General features: G+C 46.9%; 1 protein-coding gene across 12 annotated transcripts in view; it reads right to left on the reverse strand.

Annotated features, from left to right (window-relative positions):
* The window catches only part of UTRN (utrophin), a 473,101-nt gene that overhangs the window by 284,936 nt on the left and 162,726 nt on the right, over positions 1–25,439 (reverse strand). For 11 of the 12 annotated variants that reach the window (XM_037844841.1, XM_037844842.1, XM_037844838.1 and 8 more), the window contains 14 exons: positions 24,531–24,701; positions 22,270–22,449; positions 18,655–18,789; positions 16,952–17,101; positions 15,562–15,723; positions 15,007–15,135; positions 14,213–14,386; positions 12,848–13,003; positions 8,907–9,077; positions 4,576–4,755; positions 2,381–2,509; positions 1,964–2,134; positions 749–910; positions 206–343 (listed from right to left, as the gene is read on the reverse strand). In XM_037844841.1, coding sequence (XP_037700769.1) covers positions 206–343; positions 749–910; positions 1,964–2,134; positions 2,381–2,509; positions 4,576–4,755; positions 8,907–9,077; positions 12,848–13,003; positions 14,213–14,386; positions 15,007–15,135; positions 15,562–15,723; positions 16,952–17,101; positions 18,655–18,789; positions 22,270–22,449; positions 24,531–24,701 — 2,208 coding nt within the window. The remainder of the gene's footprint in view (positions 1–205; positions 344–748; positions 911–1,963; positions 2,135–2,380; positions 2,510–4,575; positions 4,756–8,906; positions 9,078–12,847; positions 13,004–14,212; positions 14,387–15,006; positions 15,136–15,561; positions 15,724–16,951; positions 17,102–18,654; positions 18,790–22,269; positions 22,450–24,530; positions 24,702–25,439) is intronic. The other variant, XM_037844845.1, reaches the window with a different exon arrangement.

The raw sequence follows: 25,439 nt of genomic DNA on the forward strand, positions 1-25,439 counted from the left end.
GCACTTCGGAAAGAGACAGGCCCCTCTGAGGTTAATACGTGAACAGAGACCCATAGGATTCACATTTCCATTTTGAGCCCGCCCCCTCCGTCTCAGCCCTACACACTAGAAAGGAGGAGACATGCGTCCAGCAGGTTTGGGTTGAGGTCCGTCGTGTGTAACAGTCACACACCTGGACGCCACCAAGACCCTCCCGGGACGATACCTTGACGGCGTCGTGCCGCGTGCGCAGAAGTAAGAGCTGCAGGCGGAGCTTCTCTTTCCTGTGATCCTCCATGGGCTGCAGGAGCACCCGCTCCCCTCTGTGTAGGACCTGCTCCACCCGGGCTCTCTCCTCTTCCATCTGGACATTTAAAGACAAAAGTGACTCAGAAGAAAAACGCACAAGGTCGCTTACGTACCCACCCCCAACTAGGAGGATGACCTACAGCACGTGGCATAAGCCAAGAGATGTTAACGTGTAACATCATAATACACAACAAACAATTGTGTTGTCCTTAAATCTCTCACTGTTTAAGTTAAAACATAAGGAAGTGAGATGATACTAAGTTTCACCTTCAGCCCGGGAGTGTGTCAAGTTTTTTTTAAATATTTCATAAACCACCTGGCAAATCACACATCAACACTCAAAAACCCACAATTGTTTCTGTTCTGTCATGCTTGACCATCAGGTAAACATCACTGACGGAAGACTACAACTAACAGAAAAGCCAGGACCCCACGGCTCTGGAAACCTCCCTGAACCAACCTTCCCATCGTCGTCGCCGCGCTCCGAGTGCCTCTCCACGACTTTCAGCATGTGCTGTATGTCGCCGTCTAAGTCGTCCAAGTCAGAGGAAGGTACACATGCCTCCAGCGTCTCAGCGCTGACCACGCCTGGGCGCGCCGCGGGCTCCTGGTCAAGCAGCAGCTGGAGAAGGACAGAAGCACTCAGCCGGGCTCCCCTCGTCCACCAGAGGGGCGGGGTGTCGGGGCAGAGCAGGGACCTGACTGGTGTCACTTCCTTCACTCCGCTAGCCATTACTTCTCAGTCTGGGGTTCTCTCAACCACCCGGGCAGGGACATGACGGCGTGCACCCTGCCCGGGGCCACCTGCTGGGGCGGGTCCGAGACCACGTGGGAAACAGTGGGAAATGCGGCCGAGATCCACAGGGCGCTGGGCCCTGGCCACAGAGGGAAGATGACACTTAATAAAACTAAACACAGAAAAGTAATATCCAGTATCAGCTGAGCGTGGAAACTACACCCCTGCACAGCTGTTACAGAGTGTAAGCAACACCCACTTTCCGGAGGGCTGTTTGCAATATCTATTTACCTGCTATTCAAAACCAACTTCTGCCAAGACTTCAAAGAATCTATGAATTTGTCCAATTAGGAGATGAGCATGAAGCTAAAAGAATTTTAATGAAGCAACATTTATAAAAGCACAGTTAAGAGTGGAAAGTGGACTTATTTGTTATATTATTGCTCCTTATTTATTACCCTCTTATTTAAGTTTATAAAGCTCAATTGTAAATTTATAAGTCAGAAAGGCCCTTTATGCATCAAGTCCAAATTGTGCACTTAATTTTAATTTTTAGATTTTTCAACACATACAAACAGGAAAAGTAAGGCCAAGTTTTTTGGTTTGTGCTATGTGAGCATAAAAATAACATGTGACTATAAACTAATGGGATAATGGGACTGATAATAACATCTAGCTTGGGAATCATTCGTTATTTCATAGTCAATTTTAACATTCAATTGAGTCTTTGAAACCTTTTCTCAAGTGGGTTATTTTCATCACTACTGATTCCGTTTCTCTCCTTTATCTGCACAATCACAAAAATGAGGACAAATTCAAGAAAAGTGTAACAGAGTCATCACCTCACTTTTTAAAAATCTGATGTACATACTATATCATCATGTGTCATTTAGATACACACACACAGGAAAAACAGTTTCATAGGAAAAGGCTGCTCACCTTGGCACTCTCAATGTGCTGAGACACCTTCTCGAAGTTTCTGTTGAGTTCAGCCAGTTTGGGTTCGACCAGGTCCCTGCTGGAGCCCCCACGGGCAGTCATCAAAACCAGGGCTTGGCCACGGACCTTCTCCACCTGCAGGCCAGCGTCATCCAGCTCCGACAGCAGACGCTGGACGTGAGGAAACACAGCGTCGTCACGGGGGGCATCCGAGCCCCACATGGACCGACGCTCCCTCGGAATTCCAGGCAGTTTAAGGAAACATCTGACTTCAGCACCTTCATCTCAAGTGTGAGATTCGCCCTCACCTCAGTGCCCCCCACCCACCCGGGGGCAGGCATCTGCGGCGTGCGCAGGACACATCCACAGGTGGACACTCCGGGGACGGCCCGCCAGCTCCCGTGCCCTGCCGGCTACCTGCACGATGCCCTCCCGTTTCCGTGCTGGCTTCTTCTCGATCTCGTCCAGCAGCGCTTCCGCTTGATAAAGCCAGGTACTTATGTGAGCCACGTTTCCATCAAATATTTCCAGCTGCTTCTGGTGGTTCTGCAAAGGAATTGATAAAACGCTGATTCAGTCCCATGAAATATTTAAGACGATAATCTAAGGGACTCAAAATGCCTGCAAAGAGCAGCGCTGGATGCTGAGTTTAAAGAAGGGCTTCCACCTTCTTGCAAAGCTCTTCCCCAGTGGAGGAAGTGCATCCTTAAAAATGCACAGCTGTGGTTAAACACTTCTCAAATTTATTTGAGTCAGACCAAGGTATAATAAAAATCTTAATAATAATAAAAGGCAAAATTTTTTTTTTTTTCAATTTCATTTCAAGTCTGTTCCCCTATTGCTCAGTTTTATTTTCAAATGAACCCCCATTTGGGCCCCCACACCACCCTTTGGTCATATTTTTAAAATTCCACTACAGGAAGTAATGATATGAAAGTCACTAAATATGGTTTGGGCGAGACCCTGCCAGGTTCACAGCCCACAAGTGGGCAGAGGGCAGGGCCTCCATCTCCCCCTCAGCACTGCCAGCACTTCGCCGTGCATGCAGCAAAGACGCAGTAATGTTTCCCAAAGCAGGAATAAAATGTGATCGAGAGAATCAGTCTGAAAACAGAGGCAGGCAGTTAAGCAGATTAAAACTGGCAGAGTTGTTGCGACTAAAGCAAGGAGTAGGAACTTGACCCAAAAAAAGGTGGGAGAGGGATAAAGAAATTAACAATTTTTAGGAATTATATATATATAGGCTAAAAGAAACTGGTGGGGGGGACAGGAGAAAAGCGTTAGAGAGAGAGGAAAAATAACAGCAAATCTATAGTATGGAAAAAGAGTAAAGGAAAAAAAGTAAATGTGAACTAATAAATGCTAGAACAGTTTTGACGACCTGGACTCCACGTATGAAGAATTACTTTACCCCTATAGGGCAGGTAACTCCAATGTTCTGATAGAGCTAGAAAGATATGACTTGAAAGGAGAACTTGGAACGTATAGAACAGACTGAAGAATGTAGATGTAAAAGCCATAGAATGTGGAATTAAGCTAGAAATAACAAAAAACAACTATATAAAATACATAAGGAACATGTTCTATGAGCCAAGAATCTCACATACATATTTATATTCAATGTTTAAAAATTCTGTTAGATATGCATTTTACTCCCATTTTATAGGGAGAACTCAGTAGCATACCCAAGGTTACATAGACGGTAAGTCATAATAGAGTCTGGAGGTAAATCTAACAAAACTGAAGCCCAGGGTCCTCACCCCCTTGCACATTCTGACTGACTGGAATAAATGCTCATCTTTGAATCTGTCCCCATCACCTGGAAGTTCTATGACTTTGATCAAAGGCATCTCAGAGATGTCAGAAAAAAGAAATGGAAGTTTTCAAAGAAAACTCCCTCTGCAGTGGGAGACGGCGACATTGCCATTTATTCATTGTTAGCATAAGAGGGACAGAAAACCACTATTAAAATTAAATGGACACCCTTTCCAAGAAACAATCAACAGTGTAGCGGTACAATGAAAGTCTAACACACATGTAACAAGGAACGCTTATCATAATCTTACCAGTAATTTCTAAAATGGGAGGTTTCAAGCATGTGTTCAGAAGAGCACGCCGTATTTTATGTCATGCAATTATCAAAAAACCTAAGCGGTAGAAATTCTAACAAAGCCCATTTTACAGATGAGAAAAATGAGGCTTGGAGAGAGTCTAAGTAACCGAACTGATGTCACGCAGGTAAAGAAACGGGAAGTCAACGTTTTATTTGGGTGTGGCTGCTTGCTCTCAGCGATGTGCTGTTATTGGAACAATGGAAACACTGCATGCTCGGACAGCTTGTGGAGCAGGAACATCAAATGCGCTGTGCAATCCTTAAAATGAAACAATAAGGCACACCTGCCAACATGCTATGCACATTGGAAATATTTCATTCCTTAGTGGAGACACTGCAACCTTTTTCTAGTGATCATCTTTTTAAAAGAAGAATAAAATGTCGTCTCATGATGCTATTCACGAGCAAGAAGTCCTCCCGACAGGCAGAGACTAGGATCTGGAATTTTGGCATAAACAGGGGAAAGGGGAGCACGGCCTTGGCAGCGCCGGCCACTCACCATCAGTGCACTGCACCAGTCCTCTGTCCAGGTGCGCACGCGGCCGCAGCCGGCGCCCAGCACGTCCAGCCGCTCCTGCAGGGCTGCCGCGCCGCCCTCCACCAGGCCCTGCAGTGCAGCGCTGCTCTCCGTCACGGCCCGCAGATCCTCCCTTCGCTTCTCCAGCTCCTTCAGGACGTTCTAGAAGACAAACACAGCCCCGCTCGATCTCCGGAGCTTTGTAAAGCTGATGCAACCTTTACTTTGTAAACTCTCCCTCCACACGTGTGACAGCCTGGTTACACGCGTCCCATGACTCTGTGCTTCCCGTGACCCTGTGGTTCCGTGACCCTGTGCATACCATAACCCTATCCATCCCGTGACCCTATGTATCCTGTGACTGTATCTTGTGACCCTATGCTTTCTGTGACACACACGACTCCCTAGAGAGTTTACAGCCTGCCCAAGGTTTACAAAACTCCACAACTTAACATGATGAGAGTTCTTAGTTCCCAAAGAAAATTAAAATGTTTATGCAAATGCCAAAGAGTGTAATAAATTCAAATGTAGAAAATGTAACTATTTCATTTATTTTAAATATAAATTCCGATTATCACACACACCCCAATTATCTTCATCACTGCTCTGGACACAACAAATCAATTTCATTGTCAGTAACTATGAGTTGGCCAAACAGAAGTATCATGGAACTCATGATTCTGAAAAACTCAAAATGAATTGATCTCTTAGATGACAAGAGCAAACTATTGGTGTCCACTGTGTCTTCTTACAAGGGTTACATCCTGTGAGTAGGTGACTTAACTTTTAATCTGTTGTATAAACACATAAAATATTTCATCTAGCATAAATCAGAGGAGAACTAGCAGCTCTAAGTGTTGGTCTTACAGTCGCCACCATATGCAAAGAGACAAGGCTGAATGGCGTGGGGAACCCTCGGCTCAGACCTTCCCACGTCCCACCAGGCAGAGGGGAGGCCCAGGGTCAGACAGCAGGCTCCACAGCTAGAGCCACTGGGCTCTTCCAATCCAAAAGCAACAGTTGCACACCCACCCCACGGCTGCTGCACCTTTTAAACTACATTTACACCAGTAATTCCAAAGATCTCACATCATTAAGTCACATTCTGGAAGGCATAAAAATGGCAAATCCACAAGTGAGCCAAGAGTTACACACTCACTTGGCTACTATTAGTGATGCAGCTATGAAAGGGCCCAAGTATTTCTTTCAAGCATTACTCTCCAGCAGGGAGTAACATAATAATAGTAACTATTATTATTATTATAATTATGATACCTGTAACTAAGCTCTTCAACTTCCTACCATCCCTCAGTGGCTATTTACTGACTGACGAGGGTAGCCTTTAGGTACTGTAAGAAATAACTAATTACAAGTAATTAAGTTTAAACACTACACATACATTTTATTGTAAAGAAAATGACTGCATTGAAAATAATTATATTTAATCTATGGAATAAAAGTGTTAGTTAAGTTGCAGAAAGAAAATGTTATTTAAGTTTTGCACTGAAAATAACTTTATATAGTTTCTAGCTGCTAATACTTTCAAATGTGAAATATGTACATTCCTTAAATCAGAATACATGAAGCTGAAAAGATGGGTGATGACACTATATGCTGATGTTTCATTTGATTTATTAGAGTGGGAAGAGTGTGTTGTGAGTGAGTGATTTTTATCTATCATCCTCATCATTTCAAGTCTGAATTGAGATTAAATAGAAATTGAAGAGTGTATCTTTCCAAAAGAATTAGACTTATTACTTATTTTATCTGGTAAAATTATGAGAATCAACTGAAAAACTAATTGAATTCTTAAATGTACAAAAAGATGACAGATTAAAAATTAATTATAGAAAAATCAATATCACTTATGTGCCAGCTATAAGCAATTAGCAAAAGAGAAAAAGATACTTTTCACATAACAATTAAAGCAAAATAAATATGTAGGAGTAAACATCTTTGCATATTTGTATAATGTTTAGGAAGAGAAAAAACACTGGTACGGATATAAAAGAATCGGGGAGGAAAAAAAGAAGCATGCCATGTTACTAAAAACACTTGATATAATAAAGATATCAATATCCCTCAAAACAAATCTATAAATTTAATGCAAGTCCAATCAAAGTTTCTGACAGAACTGTTTAAAGAACTTGAGAATAATAATTCTATAGTTCATGTAAGAATATATGCAATAAAGAAAGGGAACCCAATAACTACTAGTTAAAAGACATTCTAGAGTCACATTAATCAAACAGTTGAAGAAGTACTGGTACATTTTAGAGGGATACATCAGTGGAACAGAAAACAAAGAAAAGTGGCAGGCAAATATAAATTTATGAATTTAGCATATCAAATCATAGAGAAAGGATTGCTTACTCAATAAATAAAGTGCTGAGACACTGGTTAACTATTTGGAAAAAAGGTTAGAGCCTTACCTCATGACATACACCAAAATAAATTCCAGAAGGATTATAAAGCATTAAAGGTAAAAAGATGAAACTATAAAAGAGCTAGAAGAAAATATAAGTAAATAATTACATAACCTTGAAGTAAAATTGGCATTTCTAAACATTAAAGGCAGAAATAATGAGCAAAAGCATGCACCTTATTCCTTTAAAAAATGCACAATGACAGCGTTTCAGGATAAAAAAAAAAACACGCAGAACAGAAAGGAAACAAAACATTTGCAACAACACATCATGCACTAAGCATTACTAGCTGCAGCAGAGAAGCAGCTCCAAAGTTCAAAGACCACACAAGGGCTGGAAAAATGGGCAGAATTATGGGAAAAGGCGATTGTAACAAGAGCACCACAAAAGCCTCTCTCCGTGGCTGAGGCTGCTCTCATTACACAGCCAGAAACCATGTCTGCCAGCCCTGTCCAGTGAGGGGCAAGACATCTTGGCCTGGGAGGTTCTCAATCACAGCTGATGGGCATGATCTTCTGAAGGACGAGTCCACAAGGTGGGTGAGACGTTAAAATAGGCAGGTCCCTTGGCCCAACAACTTTAAGGTAAATAATTCATCCTCAGGAAATAAGCATGAATGTGTGCCGTGACTGAGCTAAAATTACATCCATCATAGCATTATTTACAATAGTGAAAACAGGCAAAAACTTAAATGGACATGAATGGAGGAAGGGGGCAATAAAAAATAAAAACCACACAATGAATGAGGCACAAGAATGTTATAAACAAAAGGAAAACGGTAAAGGTGAACATTGTAAATATATATTTAAATATATATTAAATACATATATCTGTCTGTAACAACTGAAGAGATAACAGGGTAATCTTTGATTATAGGTGATATTTGCTCCTATCTACTTTGTATTCTACTACACAAACTTCATTCAATTCATTATGTAACTGATGCTACTAATGAGAAAATAGTGTTTCAAAAGTGTTTTGTACAAAGCAGATGATACTTCCTTGAAAAACATAAGTTTAACTAAAACGAAGTTTTTGCCTTCGTTTTGCCATCACCGCTCTTCGCCCCTGACTTCCGAGCCTCTCCGTCTGCCCCCGGGTCCCTCCCTCAGCCGCCTCCCCCTCACAGCTCGTGGCAGAATCGTACTTTCACGAGCCATTTTCTAACCTGAGACAGTCTTCCCAGAGCCTGACTCCTTGGCTTTCTCCGATGTTCTCTGCACACAGCGAGCAGCCCCTCTCCCTCCCTCACAGCACCTTCTCCTCACGGCCACCAGAAACATCTGGGGAGAAGGCCGAAGCTGGTGCTTGTGGCTCTGTGGCTGTTTCTGGCCCAGTATTGATCATCTCCTTTCAGCACTTATCTCTGGTATGCACGCTTCTTTCTCCAATAAATTTAGGAAGGGAGCATGCCTTGATCAAAGATCTACTCTGTGTTCCCTTCAATTCTCCATCCACCTCCGAGGAGAGAACTGGCAAACCAACTAAGTCTCTAATCTTTGTATGTGATTTCAGAATAAGGACAGGGCTAAAGAAGTTCTTGTACTGTTTATTGATTTTTTTCTATCCTTTCCATCAGTTAGTTTGCAATTGAAAAACCGGTTACTGAAACAAAAGTTATTAGTGGAGAATTAAATTTCGCCCACTACTGTGTAAGGACTGAAAGCTCCACAAAGACCACTGATTTTGAAGGTGGTCTCTGCGGGGGCTTCACGCCCACAAAGGCACCCAGGGAGGGTCACCTGACTACCAGAGGAGTGGGAAAATAACGGAGAAATGAAAAGACTACCCAATATGAAATGGAGAGAAAGGACACCCCAGATTTCCCCGAATGACGCCCCGGCCACACTGGCGTAAGCTCGGAGGCTCACCTGAACAGCAGCCTACCTTAGCCCAGGCAATTTCCATGTCCAGGTCGCAGAGCAAACTTTCGGAAGTGGATTTCTGCACCAACTCAGCCTCCGTAACAGAAAGCCACTCGGAGAGAGAAGCAGCCTCTTTCTTCATTTTCCGGGCCAACTGCGATGCTCTCTCCAGATCCTGCTTTCCTTGTGTCACCTGAGGAGAGAGGGACGGGCAGGTGGGGGGCAGCCAGGGAGGGGGGAGTGTGAGACAGAGAGAGGGGGAGATGGAGAGAGAGTGAGAGAGGAAAAGGAGAGATGGAGAGAGGGAGCCGAGCAGAGAGCAGGGGGAGTGGGAACGCAGACGGGAATGGATCAGAAGAGTAACTAAAGTTCCCAACTGGTTCCATTCAACCCCCAGCACAGACCTGACCATCATCGCCAGCACTGTGGGCTCACCCCACCGCAGTGGTCAAGTCGGGGGACCCTGGGTTTTAGTGTTGGCTCCACCTGGAAGAGGCACCCTCGCAGGCTCCTGAGGGAGCGAGAGGAGAGCCCCAGGCAGGCGGGTGCCCGGGACAATGTGGGGTCCATGGGGGGAGCTGCGTTATTTTGAGCAGAAGGCACCTGGGAATCCTTCCCATCGAGGAGTGTGCCCAACACACAACCTGCACACCACATTCCAGCAACCGAGGCAGAAATGGCAATGTTTGCACAGTGACGTCCTTGACATTTAATCACTTACCGTAGGACGCAGTAAGTGACTGTGAAACATAAACTTTAACTGTTACTTTGTTCTTGCTGTGGTTCACAGAGAAGTAAAATGAACCAAGCTAACACTTTCCCGCACTGTGCTACAGAGTCTCACGAACGCTCTGCCATGCAGCCCACGGCCACCGGGGCTGGGCACTCACCCTCCTTTCTACTTTAGGGATCAGGACAGGGAAGCCAGGAGGGTCATGGCCTGGGTAGAGCACGGCCTGACCGGACATTTCCAGGTGTGCCTGGGAAAAGGCATCCACAGCCCGGGAAGCCGTGAGAAGGTGATAAAGGGCCTCACGACACAATGCAGGAAGAAACAGGAGCTCTCCTCCGTGCACCCAGGTGCAGACAACACCGTCAGCTACAAATCAGAGCCGTAACCACATACGGGATGAGATTCTCTCAGACATATACAGGGCTACAAAGATTGAATTTTGTTAATAAGTAATATCGATTGCACTCCTTTTTTTCTGTTCCCCCAGGTTCAATTTTACTCTTTTATACCTCAAGGACTAATTTTTATTAAAGTCTTTAAAAGTGAACTATTTTTTTCCTGCAGAGTTCAACTAAAATTCATAACTCTAAATTAACAGCACCTCGGTGCCAACTTTAGGTGACAAACAACTGAATTATATTAAAAGATCCTATGTGTCGGAATGATTCTGCATCTGAATCTTATACTAAAAGATTCTATGTGTCTGAATGACATGCCCAAGATTCTATGTGTCTGAATGACATGCCCAGGCAGCCACAGTCATCATAAAACTCTGCTATCAAAGATGTGGCTCTATCCAGAAGAAAATAATTCACAGTCCAAGTTCTAACAATTTACACCTTTCTCAGTCTAACCACTACCTTTTATGATGAACTCACAAGGAATCAGCCAGTATCAGGTTCTTCACTTTGGCCTGGTTGCCACTGATCCCTCCTTCCTCTCAGGTATTCAACCTCTTTGTCCCAATTGGATCATTCCCATCAGTCCTTAAATCTACTCAGATCTCTCTTTCCAAAAAAATCATTTTTTGGTCGCTCCCCTCACCCCATCGTTATGAGTGTAGTTTACCTCTCGGCGACATGTGAACCGGGGCCTACACCGGCCCTTTCCCGGCCGCCCGGACCCAGCCACCCTGGTTCTCCCACTGCTTCTCACTGCTCTTACTTTAGCTTTATTTCCAACACATCTTCCTCAAATTTTCTCGTAAATGATGTAATCCCTCCAGACTTGGGCCAAGCCCTCTTCTCTTTCACTGTATCCTTTTCCCAGGAAATCTCACCAACACGGGCCCGTACGTCACACCCCCCATGCAGGGAACCCCTAAAATTCAGATCTTCGGCTGAGACATAGTCTCTAGCCCTGAACGACCGGGGCAGGGCCTGGCATCGCCAACCCACCCTCTCAAAGGCTCCCAAGCCCCAGCATGCCCAGCACCGCGCTGAGTTCTCCACGTCCCAGCCCTTCCTTCCCATGCCCCATCCCAGGGTGACATCACACCCTCCCTGGCCAGCCAGCCAGAAACACAGGGGTCAGCCCTGACCTCCCCCTCCCCTGCACCCCCATATCCAGTCCTTCACCATGCCCCACCAAGGTCACTTCCCAGACACGCCTCCATCCGCCCATTCCACTCCAGCCCCCGCCCCTCCGGCTCACACCTCCATCCTCTTTCACCAAGAGTCAGCAACAACGTCCTCACCCGTGTGCTCACATCCACCCCTGCCTCTCCCCGTCCAACCTCCAGACTGTGAGAGGGACCCTTCCGGAACACACCTCAGCATGTCATCTCCCTGCTAACACCCGGCAATAACTGCTTACTGCTGAGATAAAAAGCTGTAAAATAAACTTCGGCCTGCCAGGGTCTTGTGTCACCCACCTCTCCAACACCACGTTCCCCACACTTGCTCACTCTGCTCTCACCACATGATGCAGCAGGCTGCCTCGGACCACGGGGCCTTCGCACCCTGTCCCCCCACCCCGGGGCCTTCCCGTGCTTTTCCAGCAGCCCCAAGAGGCCCTCCTCTGGTTTCACCCAGGCTGCTCGTACTCACCTTCCAGCTCTGGGCTGAAGCACCACCTCCTAGGGAAATCCTCCCAACCCAGCCTGGGGCAACCCTCTCTCGTGCACACTCTGAAAGCACCACATCCTTGCCGTCTAACCCTCACACTTACACGTTGACATGACTTGGTGTGGTAACTCTAGTAATAGTTTTCCCTTTCCTGACTGTAAGTCCACTAGGCAAAGAGATAATTTATGTTTTGCTGCTGTCTGGTATAGCTCCTGGCACATGGTAAAGTCTAAAGTGTGTGGGATGAGAAAGTTAATTAACTCTAAAACTATAGTCATAACCAGAGAATTTACCACTCCTACCCATCAGTGAATAAATACAATAATATTTAATAAATAGCATCAGCTGTGTAACACCCAGAAGAAGCTGTGTGTGTTCCAGAGGAGCAGGGCATCAACATGTGTCACCCCAACAACCTAACCTTGGAGGTGTGAGGTCAAAACTGCCTGGAAAACGTGCAGACGGTTCACTCTTCCTAACACACTAAATTGCAAACAATAACACCTCAGCTCGTTTCCTGGGCTTATATAGAACCTTCACCTTTACTTCACCTGGAAGGAGATGGTATTTAACAACCCAACAGGAAACCAAAACGTGACCCAGCGCAGCCCTCCGATTGTGCCGAGAGGGTTCCCGTCTGTGCATCCTTTTGCTTCCCTGGATTCAGGATGAAGATCCCCAGTGAGAGAAGACATCGGACACCCTCAGTCACGCACAGCAAACAGCCCAGCACCCCCCCTCGGGTCGGCTGAAAAACCCAAATCACAGACGCTTCGCTGAAGGATTTTAAATCCTGGCAGATCAACATGAGCTTCCTGTGCATTAGTATCCATTGGAGTCCCGGAGTTTTAACGTTTCTCGGGAGACCATTCAATTTAGAAATTCAAGGACTGATAACTTGCATCTATACGGGAATTATTGTTTGCAGTTTTCTTAGACCAACTTGTCAGTATCCATTGAAAAATACAAAAATTAATCCAAATTAAACATTAAACATAAATTCTCATATAACTACTAATAATAGTAACACGTTTAAAGAAATATTATAAAAATATTAGACTAATTTAAAACATATACTAATACCAAAGAAAAGAGACACACAGAGACAGCACGGAGTTAGCGAGCGCACGCACGGAGGAGGTGAGCGGGGTGGGGGTCCCTCACCTGGGCGCCCAGGTCGTTGTAGAGCACCTTCAGAGAGGTCAGCTGCTCGTCCATCCCCTGGGGGTTGTCGGTTTGCTGCTTCTGGACAATGTGCCTTCCTGTTTTGATGACAGTCTCCACTTCAAGTTTGACTTCACTCAAAGTTTTATACAGTTTCTTAAAAATAAAATAAGACAAATCCCACATTGCCGTGAAAACTTCCCCAGGGGCTCGTTTCGGAGCACAGCGGACACAGACCAGCCACTGGGAGCTAGCCGTGGAGGCCAAGGTGCACCGTCTTCCTCCCGTTGGCCTCAGAGGTTGAGTCAAATGAAATCAAGGCTGTAATCATTTTTTAATGCCAGATAAGAAAAGAATAGACTAGTAGAGATTATGCTTGTTTTAAAAAAACAAACTTAGGAGTGTATTTTAGATGCTTATGAAAGTACTTGATAATATAAGTATTTTTCCTGCCTTAAAGTAGAAAAATATTAGACTAGGAATTGAGTGTCTGTCATGTTTAAAATTACATTAAAAAAAATCCTAACTCTGATAGCTAGGAAAAAAGCCAACAGTAGCTATTTTTGGCTGTCAGAACACTGAATTATTAAGGTTCATTTTCTTCTTCTATTTCTCTAAAGTCCCAAGTCTCCTATGATGAGTAAATATTACTTATATAATGAAAATGTATGTGAAAACCCAATAGATCAAGATGTAAATGACTCTAAGAAAACAGAGTTCTTCGGGTCAGACTCGGCTGCCTCCTCCAAGTCACCTTGGAGCCAAGAGCTTTATCCTGGGCAGGTTTGTTGTCTGCAGGCACCTGCGGCTTCTCACGTGGCCAAGTAACAGGAAGCCAAGGATGGTGTGTGCTCTATCACCACTGCATCCCAGAAACGCACGCACACGCAGGCACACATGTCCTCAACATTTATCCCCTCTGCGCGGCTTTCCACCCACTCCAGCTTTCAGGTAATCAAAGGGCCTTCGGTGTCAAAGTTACGGACACGTGAAATTTGCAGTTTTGGAAACCATGAAGCGCCCTTCCCAGGCTGCTCTGCCCTGATGGAACACACAACCAGGTGTCATCCAAATGCCTTCATGGTTCTCAGGATCATTTGATTTTAATCACGCCGCATGCATGGCTCTGCCAGCTCCCTGATCTCAGCACACTGCAATCACGGGTTTTACTCATCCGTCCCTTCTACCTCCTTGAAGCTCCTCTTGGGGGAAGGACCACCCGTTTTGTAAGCCTGCCTTCCCGGGGTGATGGCTGTCGTCAGCTCACGTACACTAACTCGCCCACCAGCCACGCACGCAGGTGCTCAGCTGCACCGCTGCAGCTGCTTGGCTCCCACCCGGCGTGCTCGCCGCCTGCAGCCTCACCATGCACTGGTCCAGGTGGGTCTGGATGACGTCAGGGTCCACATCCCGCACGACCAGAACGGGGAGCTCAGCCTGCACCCCCTCCAGCACGCGCCTGCAGTCCAGCATGCGCTGCTCGAAGTTGGCCGGCTTCTGGAAAAGCTGGAACTTCGTGGATACCTCTCGCAGCTTCCTCTGTTTGCAGAAAGGAAAACAACAAGCAAATCACATGAGAATGGCCATCTCCCTCAACAGACAAAATGAGTGAAACACAGCCTGCTAAAGAGCTGTAAAATGGGGCACCCATGAAAGCATTCAGTCTCATGACAATTTAAAAAACAGAAAGAAAACCCTAAAGGAATGTGGCAAGTTACATGATCCCCTAAATGAACCACACAGCCCTGCGTGCAAATTTAGCCCATCTTAGGGAGAAAAAAAGGCTATGCTGGCCTCACTGCAATTATTGTGCAGATCCTAGAACTCAACGTGACCTTTGACGCAGCTCAGAGAGGGGGTCTGGCTTGCAGGGACCCCTGAGCGGGTAAGTGACACCCCGTCCCCGTGTCAACCCGCCCAGGCCTCGGGCATGCCAGCCCTGGGGGTGCTCCTTCTTCTGGGGGTGCTCCTTCTTCCAGGAAAGTCCACCTAAAGCTCACTTGGGAATCCAGTTCCTCCCATGAGGACACCTGTCCCTGCTGCCCTGAGCTACAAGATCCCCGAGTGCCTCCCCCATCCCGCAGCTCACACCAAAGGCATGCAGATAATCCACACACTCTAACGTCCGGCCCACGGAGAGGCCCCGGGACGCTGCCCACCTGCAGCACATCCGTCCTGCCCCCTCCCCTTGCTGTCCTGCCCTCGGGGGAGCTGGGGGGCTGGGGACACGCATTTCTTCTCAGTTCTTCCAGAGTCAGCTCATGTGCCGAGATCTCCGCCTGGATTTTCTACAGAGAGATTAGAAAGGGAGAACGTGTCTTTTTTAAAGCATAAGAGAAACAAAATGGATGTTCTACAAGGTCATAGGGTACTTTGGAGTGCTCGGACCCCTGTGCGAGCAACGAGTCCACCCACTGACCACCACAAGGGCAGCTGGTGGCAGAGGACACTGAGCCTAGCCTGGATTGGCGGCTTGGCCATTTCCCATGCTCAGAACATATTCCTCAAGAAGGAACCATTCCATCTCACAGCTAGGAAAACTCCTTTAAAGATGCTGTTCATCTGCCAGGGTCTCCCACGGACAGTGAGAGACCCCGAAGCCCCCTCGGTCGGCTCAATCCCTCTCCCAAGCCCTCGGCTTTGACAGCAGGAGGTGCTCGCAGGTGAAGCCCTTGCTCTCCCACAGCTAAAGGGTCCTGAAGCCCACGGAATACCTGAGCCTCCTGTGGCACCTGGAGGGCATCCACCCTGTCGGTCAGGTACGCTGTCAGCTGCTCGTCCAGCTCGGCCAAGCTCTCCTGCAGGACCTGGAGCACCTGGTCCGCTTCCCGCAGGGCCTGCAGGCGCCTTTCCAAGGAAATCTGCTTGCTCTCGGCCTGCACGGGGAGAAACCCCATCATCAGTCGCTCGGCACAAAGACAGCTGAATACGAGACACCCTCTGAGCTGCCTGCTGAGAAACGAAACAGCCCATAAAGGCACAAGCTGAAGACTCAGGGCTTCCTCATAAATACATAACAACCAGCAGCGACAAGAAAGAAATGCCCTGTGAGGAGCTGAGGCACCCCGCAGTGAGCTACTAGCTTTTCCTTCTTTGTACGTACACCAACGTGTAAAGATTTCCTGCACAACAGATTCAACTGAGGATAGAGACCTGCCATTTATTATAAACTTAGGGGACATTTTCAGGAATCAGCGGTAAGTCTATCAATGATGTCAACTACAATAGAATGTCTCCTAAAGGAGTGAGCCTCCAAATCTCTTCATTCCAGATTCTAAAACAAATTCTAGACACACACCTGTGGGTTGAGCTGCTATTTGCTGCATATCTGGATTAAGCTTTATGCTCTCTATACCCTAAATATGAACAGTTACTATTATTTAGTATTGTGGAAGATCAAGTTACATACCCCAGAAAAAAAGAAAGCACATTCTGAATCTTAGCCCACATCCTGTGGGGTGGATTCGTTGTAAACAGGACCTTTGGAAGACATTATTTTGGGTTAAGGTGTGGCCAACAAACCAGGGTGAGCCTATTCCTGGAGGCTGTATGGAGAGAAAGCCATGGGCAGGAGCCAGAAACCAGAAGCCAGAGGGAACCGGGAAGAGAAAGGAGAAGGCGTCGCCATGTGATGGGAGAGCCAGGGAACCCAACGACAGACGGACGGACAGAACAAGGCCAACAGATTCCTGCTATTTACGCCGACCCATCGTGTGGTATTTGTCATAGCACCGCGAAACTGGGACAGCGTGTGTCTGAGAGCTTCAAATATCCAAGCACCCATCCCAGAGAAGAACGGTCTCCTTCCTGCAATTACTGATGCCATGAGGCACGTGGTGATGCCCCTGGATGTAGGGCTGTGGGATCACGACACTGCAGAGCAGGCTCTGAAAGCCCTAGTGCTTCCCCAGGAGGACACAGGTCCTTGTCACATGCAGCTCTATCGTGATCTTCAACGGAAACCAAGGGGATCCCAAGAAGAAACAACCTCAAAGATAGATCTGCAGCCATCCAATCCCTCCCACCCCCTACCTGATGGGCCCACTCATGCTCCCCAGCGTGGGTCCCCAGCTGTCCCCTCTCTCGGGGTCACCCCGAGCTCACCAGGTGCCTGAGGGCTTCACACCGGCCATTGAAAGCCTCCAGCTTCTCGCTGATGATGTCATCGAGGACGCCCCCATCAATCAGCGTCTGGCCGAGCTCCCGGATCTGGGTGCGATTGTCTGCTGGGTGACGCAAAAGTGACTCCAGGGCCTGAGCAGGGAAAGAGAAGGCACTGCTGGGACAAACATGCCAGGGGCCTTAAACATGCTCATATCTGTTTGACAAATAACTGCCTCTTTTTAGGTCTGCCATCAAGAACCAGATCAGAAATCAGGTAAATGATTACTTCCTAAAAATGTTCATCATGATGTTCATAAATACATAAAATTGAGAATCTCAACAAAAATTGCGATACATGAGGATACAAATCCACAAAAGTGAGTTATCAATAATTATTCATTCCATGGGGAGATGACCATGGCATGGTGCAAAGCTTAAAAGCAGAACAAAATACATACAAACAAAATTGCCTGTCCTTATTAATTTAAAACAAAAATCAGGTGCTCATTTTCTGTAACATGAGTACAAGGCACACTTTTGCATATCCACCTTTTACATACCTAAGTCTAATGAACCCCACGGGTAAAGGCCTGTCACTTTACAGACGGGAGAGCTGAGGCTGGGGAGGGTAACTCGCCCACACACCCACTGGCAGGAAACAGTCACGGTCCCAGCACCCACCTGTGACTGCAGAGCTACCTTCCAGTGTGCAAACATTTAAAAAAATAGTCAGGAAGAAATCCACCAAAATATCTAAATGTGTTTATCGTAGAGTTTGCTTTACACTTTTCTCTATTTTCCGTATTTCTAGAATGCGCATGCATCTGTCATATTAGGGAAACATGTTTCCTCTCAGTGGAAGCTGTGCCTGCTTTGTGTTCTCGGTCGCTCGCTCTCACGTGTTGCTGGACACTGACGTTCTCCCCAGCAGAGCACCTGCTCCTCAGACACAGGTGCAGGTGACCCTCAGCAATCCTCACCGGCCACCACGTCACTTCACCACGTTCCTACAGTGTATCTGCCCTGCTCCCCCTGCCTTTTTTTAGGGAGATGCACCCTCTGTCCCTCTTAATTCTTTTAACTGTTAAACCACTAAGTCTTCGGACGCCACTCACTGGGCCGCGGGCCGAGAGGCGGGAATCATCGGACGCGATGCTTGGCCTCGGGCGGTGGCACCCAGCTCCGGGAAGGGCCCCAGCCTCCGGCCCGCCCGCCCCGCCTGCCCTCCAGCCTGTGGCAGCTGAAGACCACAGCCTGGGAGTCAGGGGAGCACAGCCATCATGGCATTTAGTGGAAAAAACAGCTTGAGAGAGAGACAGCAGGTGTCCACGTGGCCTGCGGCCGAGTCCCATCCCAGGGCTGGTGGAACAAGCTGGAAACCAGCCGTGCCCCAGCAGCTCTGAAAGGCTCCAAGGGTCAGAACGTGGACTGAGGCCACTGAAATACACATACACACACACACACACACACACACACACACACACACACAAACGTATATATATTTCAAGGGATATATATATGTAAGTATATAGAGAGTGATACAGATATACACACATATCTCGAGGGAATCGAAACACACTCGATCATGTAAAGGCCCCAGGCTGCTGAAGGACAGACGGGCTCCACTGAAAACCACCAGGGAAGCCCAGGCACTGGCTGGGGCATCCGTCTGTCCGCCCAGCACCGTCCGCCCCGCTGCCCACCTCCAGGGCCTCGCCAAGCGCCCCCGCGCTCTCGGGCAGCGTCTCGGCGCTCCGCACGCGGTCCTCCAGGGCGTTCAGCCAGGCCGTCTCCAGGTCCAGGTAGTGCAGCAGCTCCATCCAGCACGACCACACCTCCTGGCGGAGAGAGCGGGGTCAGCGGGCCCGGGCCACAGCCTCTCAGTGAGAACCACACGCTCGGGGGAGGGAACGGGGAGCAGGAGGCCGAGGAGCGGGAACTTCCCATCAACGAAATAAAATTGAAGCTATCAGCACATTGCTAGACCACCAAGCAAGAGGCTGCCCACTCCTCACACTAAAATAACTTCCAAGGGTTATAATTAGCAGAACAAACAGCAGGGAAGCATTTCCAGCTTGACTGTCAAAAGCTGAACAAGTACAGAAAATACAGAAAGGTGAAGAGAGAAAGGGGAGACGCTCCTCCTAATGGCGACACTTCTATAAAGGAAGTGGGTGCGCCCCGCGGCCGCCCCAGATCCAGCTGGAGCTAACGGTGTAAGCGGTTGGCTGAGGGGCCTTCTAGACTTTTCTGTAAACTCACGTGGTCTTGTCTGCACACCGAGGGAGCCACGCTCTGCCCCAATCGGAGCCAGGCGGTCCTTGCTGGGTTATCTGTGATCACTTACTCTCCACCCTGAGGTTTCCGTGAGGTGGGGATAAACGGACACTGCACTGCATGGGGCAAAATCATAGGGTGCCCACCCACCTCCTTCCACCCCTTCCCCCACGCGGGAGGAAACTATTTGGTGAACTGGGGAGAAACCCCTCAGCTCCGAGCCTCCCGGGTCTGCTCCCTTCGTGTCTGCGTCTGAGGAAGGGCCCACTCCAGTCTGTGCTCTGTGCTCACCAGAGCAGGGGCCGGAAATTTTTTCTATATAGGATCAGAGAGTCAACATTACAGGTTTTATGGCTACACTCTGTCTCTATAGCACATTCTCCTTTGTGGGTTTTCTTACTTTGTTCTGTTTTTTTACAGCTCTATAAAAATATAAATTCCAAGTACAAGGCTGTACAAAAACAGGCCATAGTCAGATTTGGCCCTCAGGCTACAGTTTTCTGGCCTGGCTTAGACTAAAGGGGATGGAGGGAAGCTTCTGTTCCCCCTAATTTGGAAACCTACTCAGCCGCCGGCACAGCCCCAGTTCCTCTGGGGAAGAAATCCTGACACACAGCGGCCACTCGCAAGGAACAGGGCTGCCCCCTCAGGCAGCACCTGCCCCTCCAGCGGCCTGGCCACACGTGCCCACCTCACTCTAGAATCACCAGGGGCCAGTGCGTCCTCACTCCTGCCACACACCCGGCCCTCCTGGATGGGGAGGCCCCGGAGCCCCCGACACGGCCTCCCCCTGCATGCTGGGCACGCGGTGTGGAGACTGCATGCAGGTGAGTGGTATGGACAAGTCGCCTCCTGGATCGCGAGGGGCTCCAGCAAATCGGCTGCAGCAGAAGGAACTGCTCCACAGAGCCCCGATTGCATTTGGGCCGACACAGACGGCAGGGGACTGGGTTTCCAGCTCGAGGCTGTACTGGATGAGAATCTGGGGTCTCTGAGAGGGGCTGAATGCATCTTCCCTGTGGAGGAAAGTAGTCAGCGGCCAGGGAGGGCTGTGGGAATTAAAGGTGGCCGCACGCCCACCAAGAGGGAGCCATCGTCTCCTCCCTAGGACCCGGCTGGCTCTGGGAATCACTTAAACCAAAAGAGCACGCCAGGAGCAGCCCAGGGCCGGATTTCAGACTGCGCCTTTAGGACCAAGGCTGTAAGGACACCCTCAAGACGCAAGGCCAGTGGACGTGACCGAGGCCCTCAGGGCCAGGGGCTGGCCTGACCCTTCCAGCCGAGCTCCCACCTGCCCTGTCCTACGCGGAGCACAGGGGACCCCGGCCGAGCCAAATCAGCCCCCCACATCACGAGAAACAGCAAGGTGTGTTACCAAGCAAAAGATAAATGAAGCATAAGAGTATAAAGTAAAAATAAAAACGCTACACCAATTTCTGGATAACAGCTACGAGGGAGGGGCTGTGGAAAGGAAGAAGGGGCAGAAGGGAAGCAAGCAGGCTCTACAATGCTACTTTATTGTATTGCATTGTATATTTGACAAAATGTGAACAGAGTTCTATCTGAGGATGGGCATACAGGTGTAGTATTTTGTGTGTGCTCTTCTATAAGTTTGAAATATTTGAGATTTTTTTAAAAAATTAAAGGGATCTATAAATAGTCAAAGTAAAACACTGGACTCTTCCTAAGAAAGGCACTTACTTCATTTCAGAAATTTCAGGTGTTTCTGCCCAGAAACTCTTGGTTACCCCTGATATGATTTTAAGTGCATCTCCATTTTTTAATTTAGTTTTTCTTTTTTTTTCCTCCTTTAAAGGACATCAAGTCCTCAACTTTTTTTCTCTCTATCATTCTTGCACTTTTCCTGTTCTTCTCTTCAAGTAACCATCTCAACGTGATCCCAAGCCACCAAAGTAGTTATCATTCCTCATTGGGCAACTTTGGGTCCCAAATACATCTTGAAAAGTGACACAGATTAGACAGCGACTTTCGTTAGCTTGGGGTTAACCTGGAGACTCCATCCCTTATATAAAGATATTAGGGACTATTATTTTGGCTATAAATGAATAGGAGAAACGAAACAGAGCAGAATCAAGGGAGGTTCTGCCAGGAGGAAAACAGGGTGAAGTGTACTGAAGTCCAAAGCCAAGATCATTTGTTGAGACAACATTATTCACACACAGTATTGCATATGATGCTTACAGAACTTTAAATTCTTACATGAACAGCCTCAGGTGTTTTATGTTACAGAATATGTTAGTAATCAAGAATGAGGCTTTGTGTGAAATGTAGCTTTCTCACTACTCTGAATTCTACATTTTTATCTTAGCACAAAATAGATTCAGAACAAATGAGTAATGGGTTAGATTATTTCAAATACTGAAGTTATGATTTTTCACTATTTTAGGATCAACTTAATTGTTTTAATGTGATGAAATTTTATTACACACTGAAATTCCTTAAATCTTTTCAATAAAATTTAACAAAATCATACTAAACTAAAAATAAACAAGAAAGAAATTAAGAAAAAAATTTCATAGAGTTGTCTATGTCCTATTCCAGGGAAAAAAATGTTTATACGTTAGGTCCCACAAAAGATCAGCATATTTCAGTCCCTCATTTCTTCAGGTGGGTCTCTAACCTTAGACACCTCTCTAAACAAACAAGGAAGCAAAATCAAATCTCAATTCATCTCTGCATGTTCAACTAAGTCAAAAAAAAAAAGGAAAAAAAAAAGTACACACACAAAACAAACAAACAAAAAAAAACAAAGTCGGTGTTCCCGGTCTACAGCTCTGGGCTTTTGGACTGGAGCAGACCCTACAAGTCATCTGTCTAAAAACTGTGGTGTCACTTATGAAAAAAGCTAAGCCTGAAGATACTCAACAACTTGCCCAAGCTGCTAGCTGGGGCAGCCCCTAGTCCCATCTTTTTTTTTCCTTAGCTCGCTCTTTGCTGTTACACCTTGTTACACCAGTTACACCTTGCAGGACAGTCCCCTGCAGAGCTTGCACCTGGGAACGCGCTGGAAGGGGCCCTACCTCCAGCGTGTGGCACTTCCCTCGGATGCGATTGCACAGCAGCTGGTAGCTCTCCAGCACCGCGTGCAGCGCGCTCGCCAGCTCCTGGCCGCCGCAGGGCGCGCTGGCCGCCAGGGCCCGGATGTTGTCCCTGAGGATCTTCACCCGCACCTCCTTCTGCAGCACGTCCTCCTGCGCCCTCTGTCCGAGAAAGGATGGATTGGAAGGGGTCTCTCCCAGAAGACGTTTCCTTTTCATTTTAATAACTCCATCACAATTAAAATTTCTAGATTATGCCAGCCGCCTAGTTTGGCATTATTTAGGAAACCTCCACGGTGAGTGTTTCGGAAGTCAGAACACCAGGAATAAAGCTTCTCTCATCGCACGTCCCAGTGTCCACGTTCACACGCCAAGTTCTCCTTTGGGAACAGCCCTGCTGTCACCCACGTCACCTTAATCATGTTTGGTGCACAGAGTATTTTCAAGCCTGGGGTCCAGGATACAAACCCAAGTCAATTGTTTTAATTGACCCCTGGAGTTAGTCTAAGCATTTTCAACCAAAATAAAGGAATTTTCACCAAAATTGGCAGGACACCATGGCAGAGGCATCCCGGAAAGCTCCCCAAACGACTCCAGCGTAGAGAACACAGGGCCTCGAGCCTTCTGATTTTAACATTTCAAAGATTTGTGAAGCTCCACCGGGAAGACCCAGAAAGAGCTCCTTCCCTGACCCCCTCCCGGCTCAGGACTAACAGCTTCACCTGCAGGAAAACCAACCTCACAGGCCTCTTTCGGCTTCCCTTACGGCTGCCTGACTTCCCACTTCCCTAGGTGGGGAAAGCAATCACGTGCCCTGGTTCGAGGACTCCTCAAGACAGGCGTCCTCCAGTCCCCACTCTTCCAAACTCTCATCTGTCAGGACTTTAAAAATCACAGAACAAAAGGATTATGAATACTGAGTCTATAATTTTCTTTTTCTTAGTTGCTAGGGTATTAGAATAGCTGGAAGGAAATGCCTGAAACGCTGGAACTGTAGCTGATAACATTCTTTGAAATTTGCTCTATAGCTATTGTTAAACTGTAATTTGAAAATTATCACTTTTTTATACATATGTTATATTTCACAATAAGGAAATAACTGAAAAAGTGGAACTGCAACCCCTAACGTTCTCTGAAATTTGCTAACTACTTGTTAAATTGCACTTGGAAAGTTATAATTTCTATGTATATATGTTATATTCCACAACAAAAAATATGATAAAAAAATCACAGAAAAATGCCAACCGTTTAAGAACAGAATAAATCAAATTAAGATGACTCGACATGATAAGCTATCTTAAAATACCTTAAACATGGGATGCTCTAAAAAGAACTACAGAAAAAAGAGGTTTCAGTGAAAACAATACAACGTCAATAAGGTCAGTGGTCATATTTACTTTGACTCATATCAATAACACACTAATGTTGCATAGTCCTTTTCTCATATCTGCACAGAGATTTTTGGTTGAATTTCACTCTCAGGCAAGTTAACTTTGGGTTAAAAACACTCACTGAGTTGCTGCACCTTATAGAAATAAAGGCAACCGTAAAACGGTTTCTACTTCGACTTGACACTCAAGAACGCTTGCAACAGTGCCTGGGATTTGGGAGCAGTGCCCGTTCTTTTAATATATATATATAAAAAAAGTGTTCAAGACTAATGGTGACAAAGGACACATAAGTTCACAGGAAACAATCCCAGTGGCTCCGACTAATAGCAAATGCCTTGGTGTTCCTACTGCAGCCCCACGGGCACCTGGGAATAAGATTTCGTACATTCTTGGTGACCCACCTGCTACCTGAGAAAGTGAAGAGAAATCTCGAGGGACTCCATGTTCCTTACAAAACTAGTCCTTCCTCACACCTCACACCAGAGGTTTGTAAGTCACCCTCTGTGGCTCCCCAACGTCCCAACCCAAGAGGCTGGCTCAGGCCCTCATGGACTCAGCTCACAGGGCAGGCTGAGCAAGAGGGTGCTGGGCCCCCTTCCCCCGAACCCTAGCAGCCACCCTTCGGTTCCGAAAACAGTTAACGCCTTTCTCTAAGCGAGAACGTGGACATGCCGTGCGTTAGCAGCCAGTGGGTCGGTCGGCAGAGAGATGCCAGACAATGCAGAGAGAGAGAGTGAGAGATGGTTAGATGATGACGATGCAGAGAGAGAGAGATGAGAGAGAGACAGACGGACGGATTTGAACGGAGGAGGGGAGGCATAAACCCACGGGCGCCGGCTGGCGCAGCCTCACCTTCATCTCTTCCACCGCACCCTCTAGCTCCTCCGGGGACTTGTACTCGAAATCCCTCTCCAGATACTCCTCCTCGGCCTGGACCATCCACTCCTGCATCTCGGCCAAGTCTTTCTTCAGGTTCGCCGCCCTCTCCTGACTTTCACACAACCTATTTTTTTGAATAGCAATCTACAAGGAAAAGGTCATTCCCTCAAATAAACAAATTTTAATATATTAAATGTCAAGTGCAAGTTTTCAATAGTTGTACTAATAACTTTCCACAGAGTCCCATGTTTTAAGACTTCAAACAAAATCCTTTATACGCTTTGTGCGGATGCTATGAGTGCAGACAATAACTGTATCTGGATTCCATGCCACATTTTGGATATTAATCAGGAAATATCTATTCGGTGCTGAAAATACATAACCTCTGACAGAGTAACCCACATGGAGGAATATAACCTACAGTAATAAAAATATATATCAAGGAAATTTACTGTAACATTGTTTATTATGGAAATATCCTGGAAGCAACTAAAATGTCCATTTTCCCCTTTTCATATGATTCCCTATTAAGATTTCACCTTTAACAGGTGGGGGTTGGAGGGTGAGGGTTCTGCTACTGAAGTTCACAAAACCCTGCAGCGGTCTGGGTTTGGGCTGGTTTTTAATATAAACACAGATTTCTGGGCCCTACTTCCAGAAAATTCTCTTTGGACACTAGTAGTTTCTGCACACTAGTCAAGGATGCAATTTTCATGGATCTGCAGAGAAACGAGAAGAACGAGGACCACGTAGTGGACTTTCCAAAATGCTCAAAATTAGAGTCAATTATTCTGAGATGGATTCCTCTCCATTTGGGGGGGTGAGGGGATTAAAATGTTCTTTCTTTCCTGACATGACGGTTACCATAGACAGCGTAGACTG

The sequence above is a fragment of the Choloepus didactylus genome, chromosome 7 (assembly GCF_015220235.1).
Source record: "Choloepus didactylus isolate mChoDid1 chromosome 7, mChoDid1.pri, whole genome shotgun sequence".
In the NCBI taxonomy this organism is placed as follows: Eukaryota; Metazoa; Chordata; class Mammalia; order Pilosa; family Megalonychidae; genus Choloepus; species Choloepus didactylus.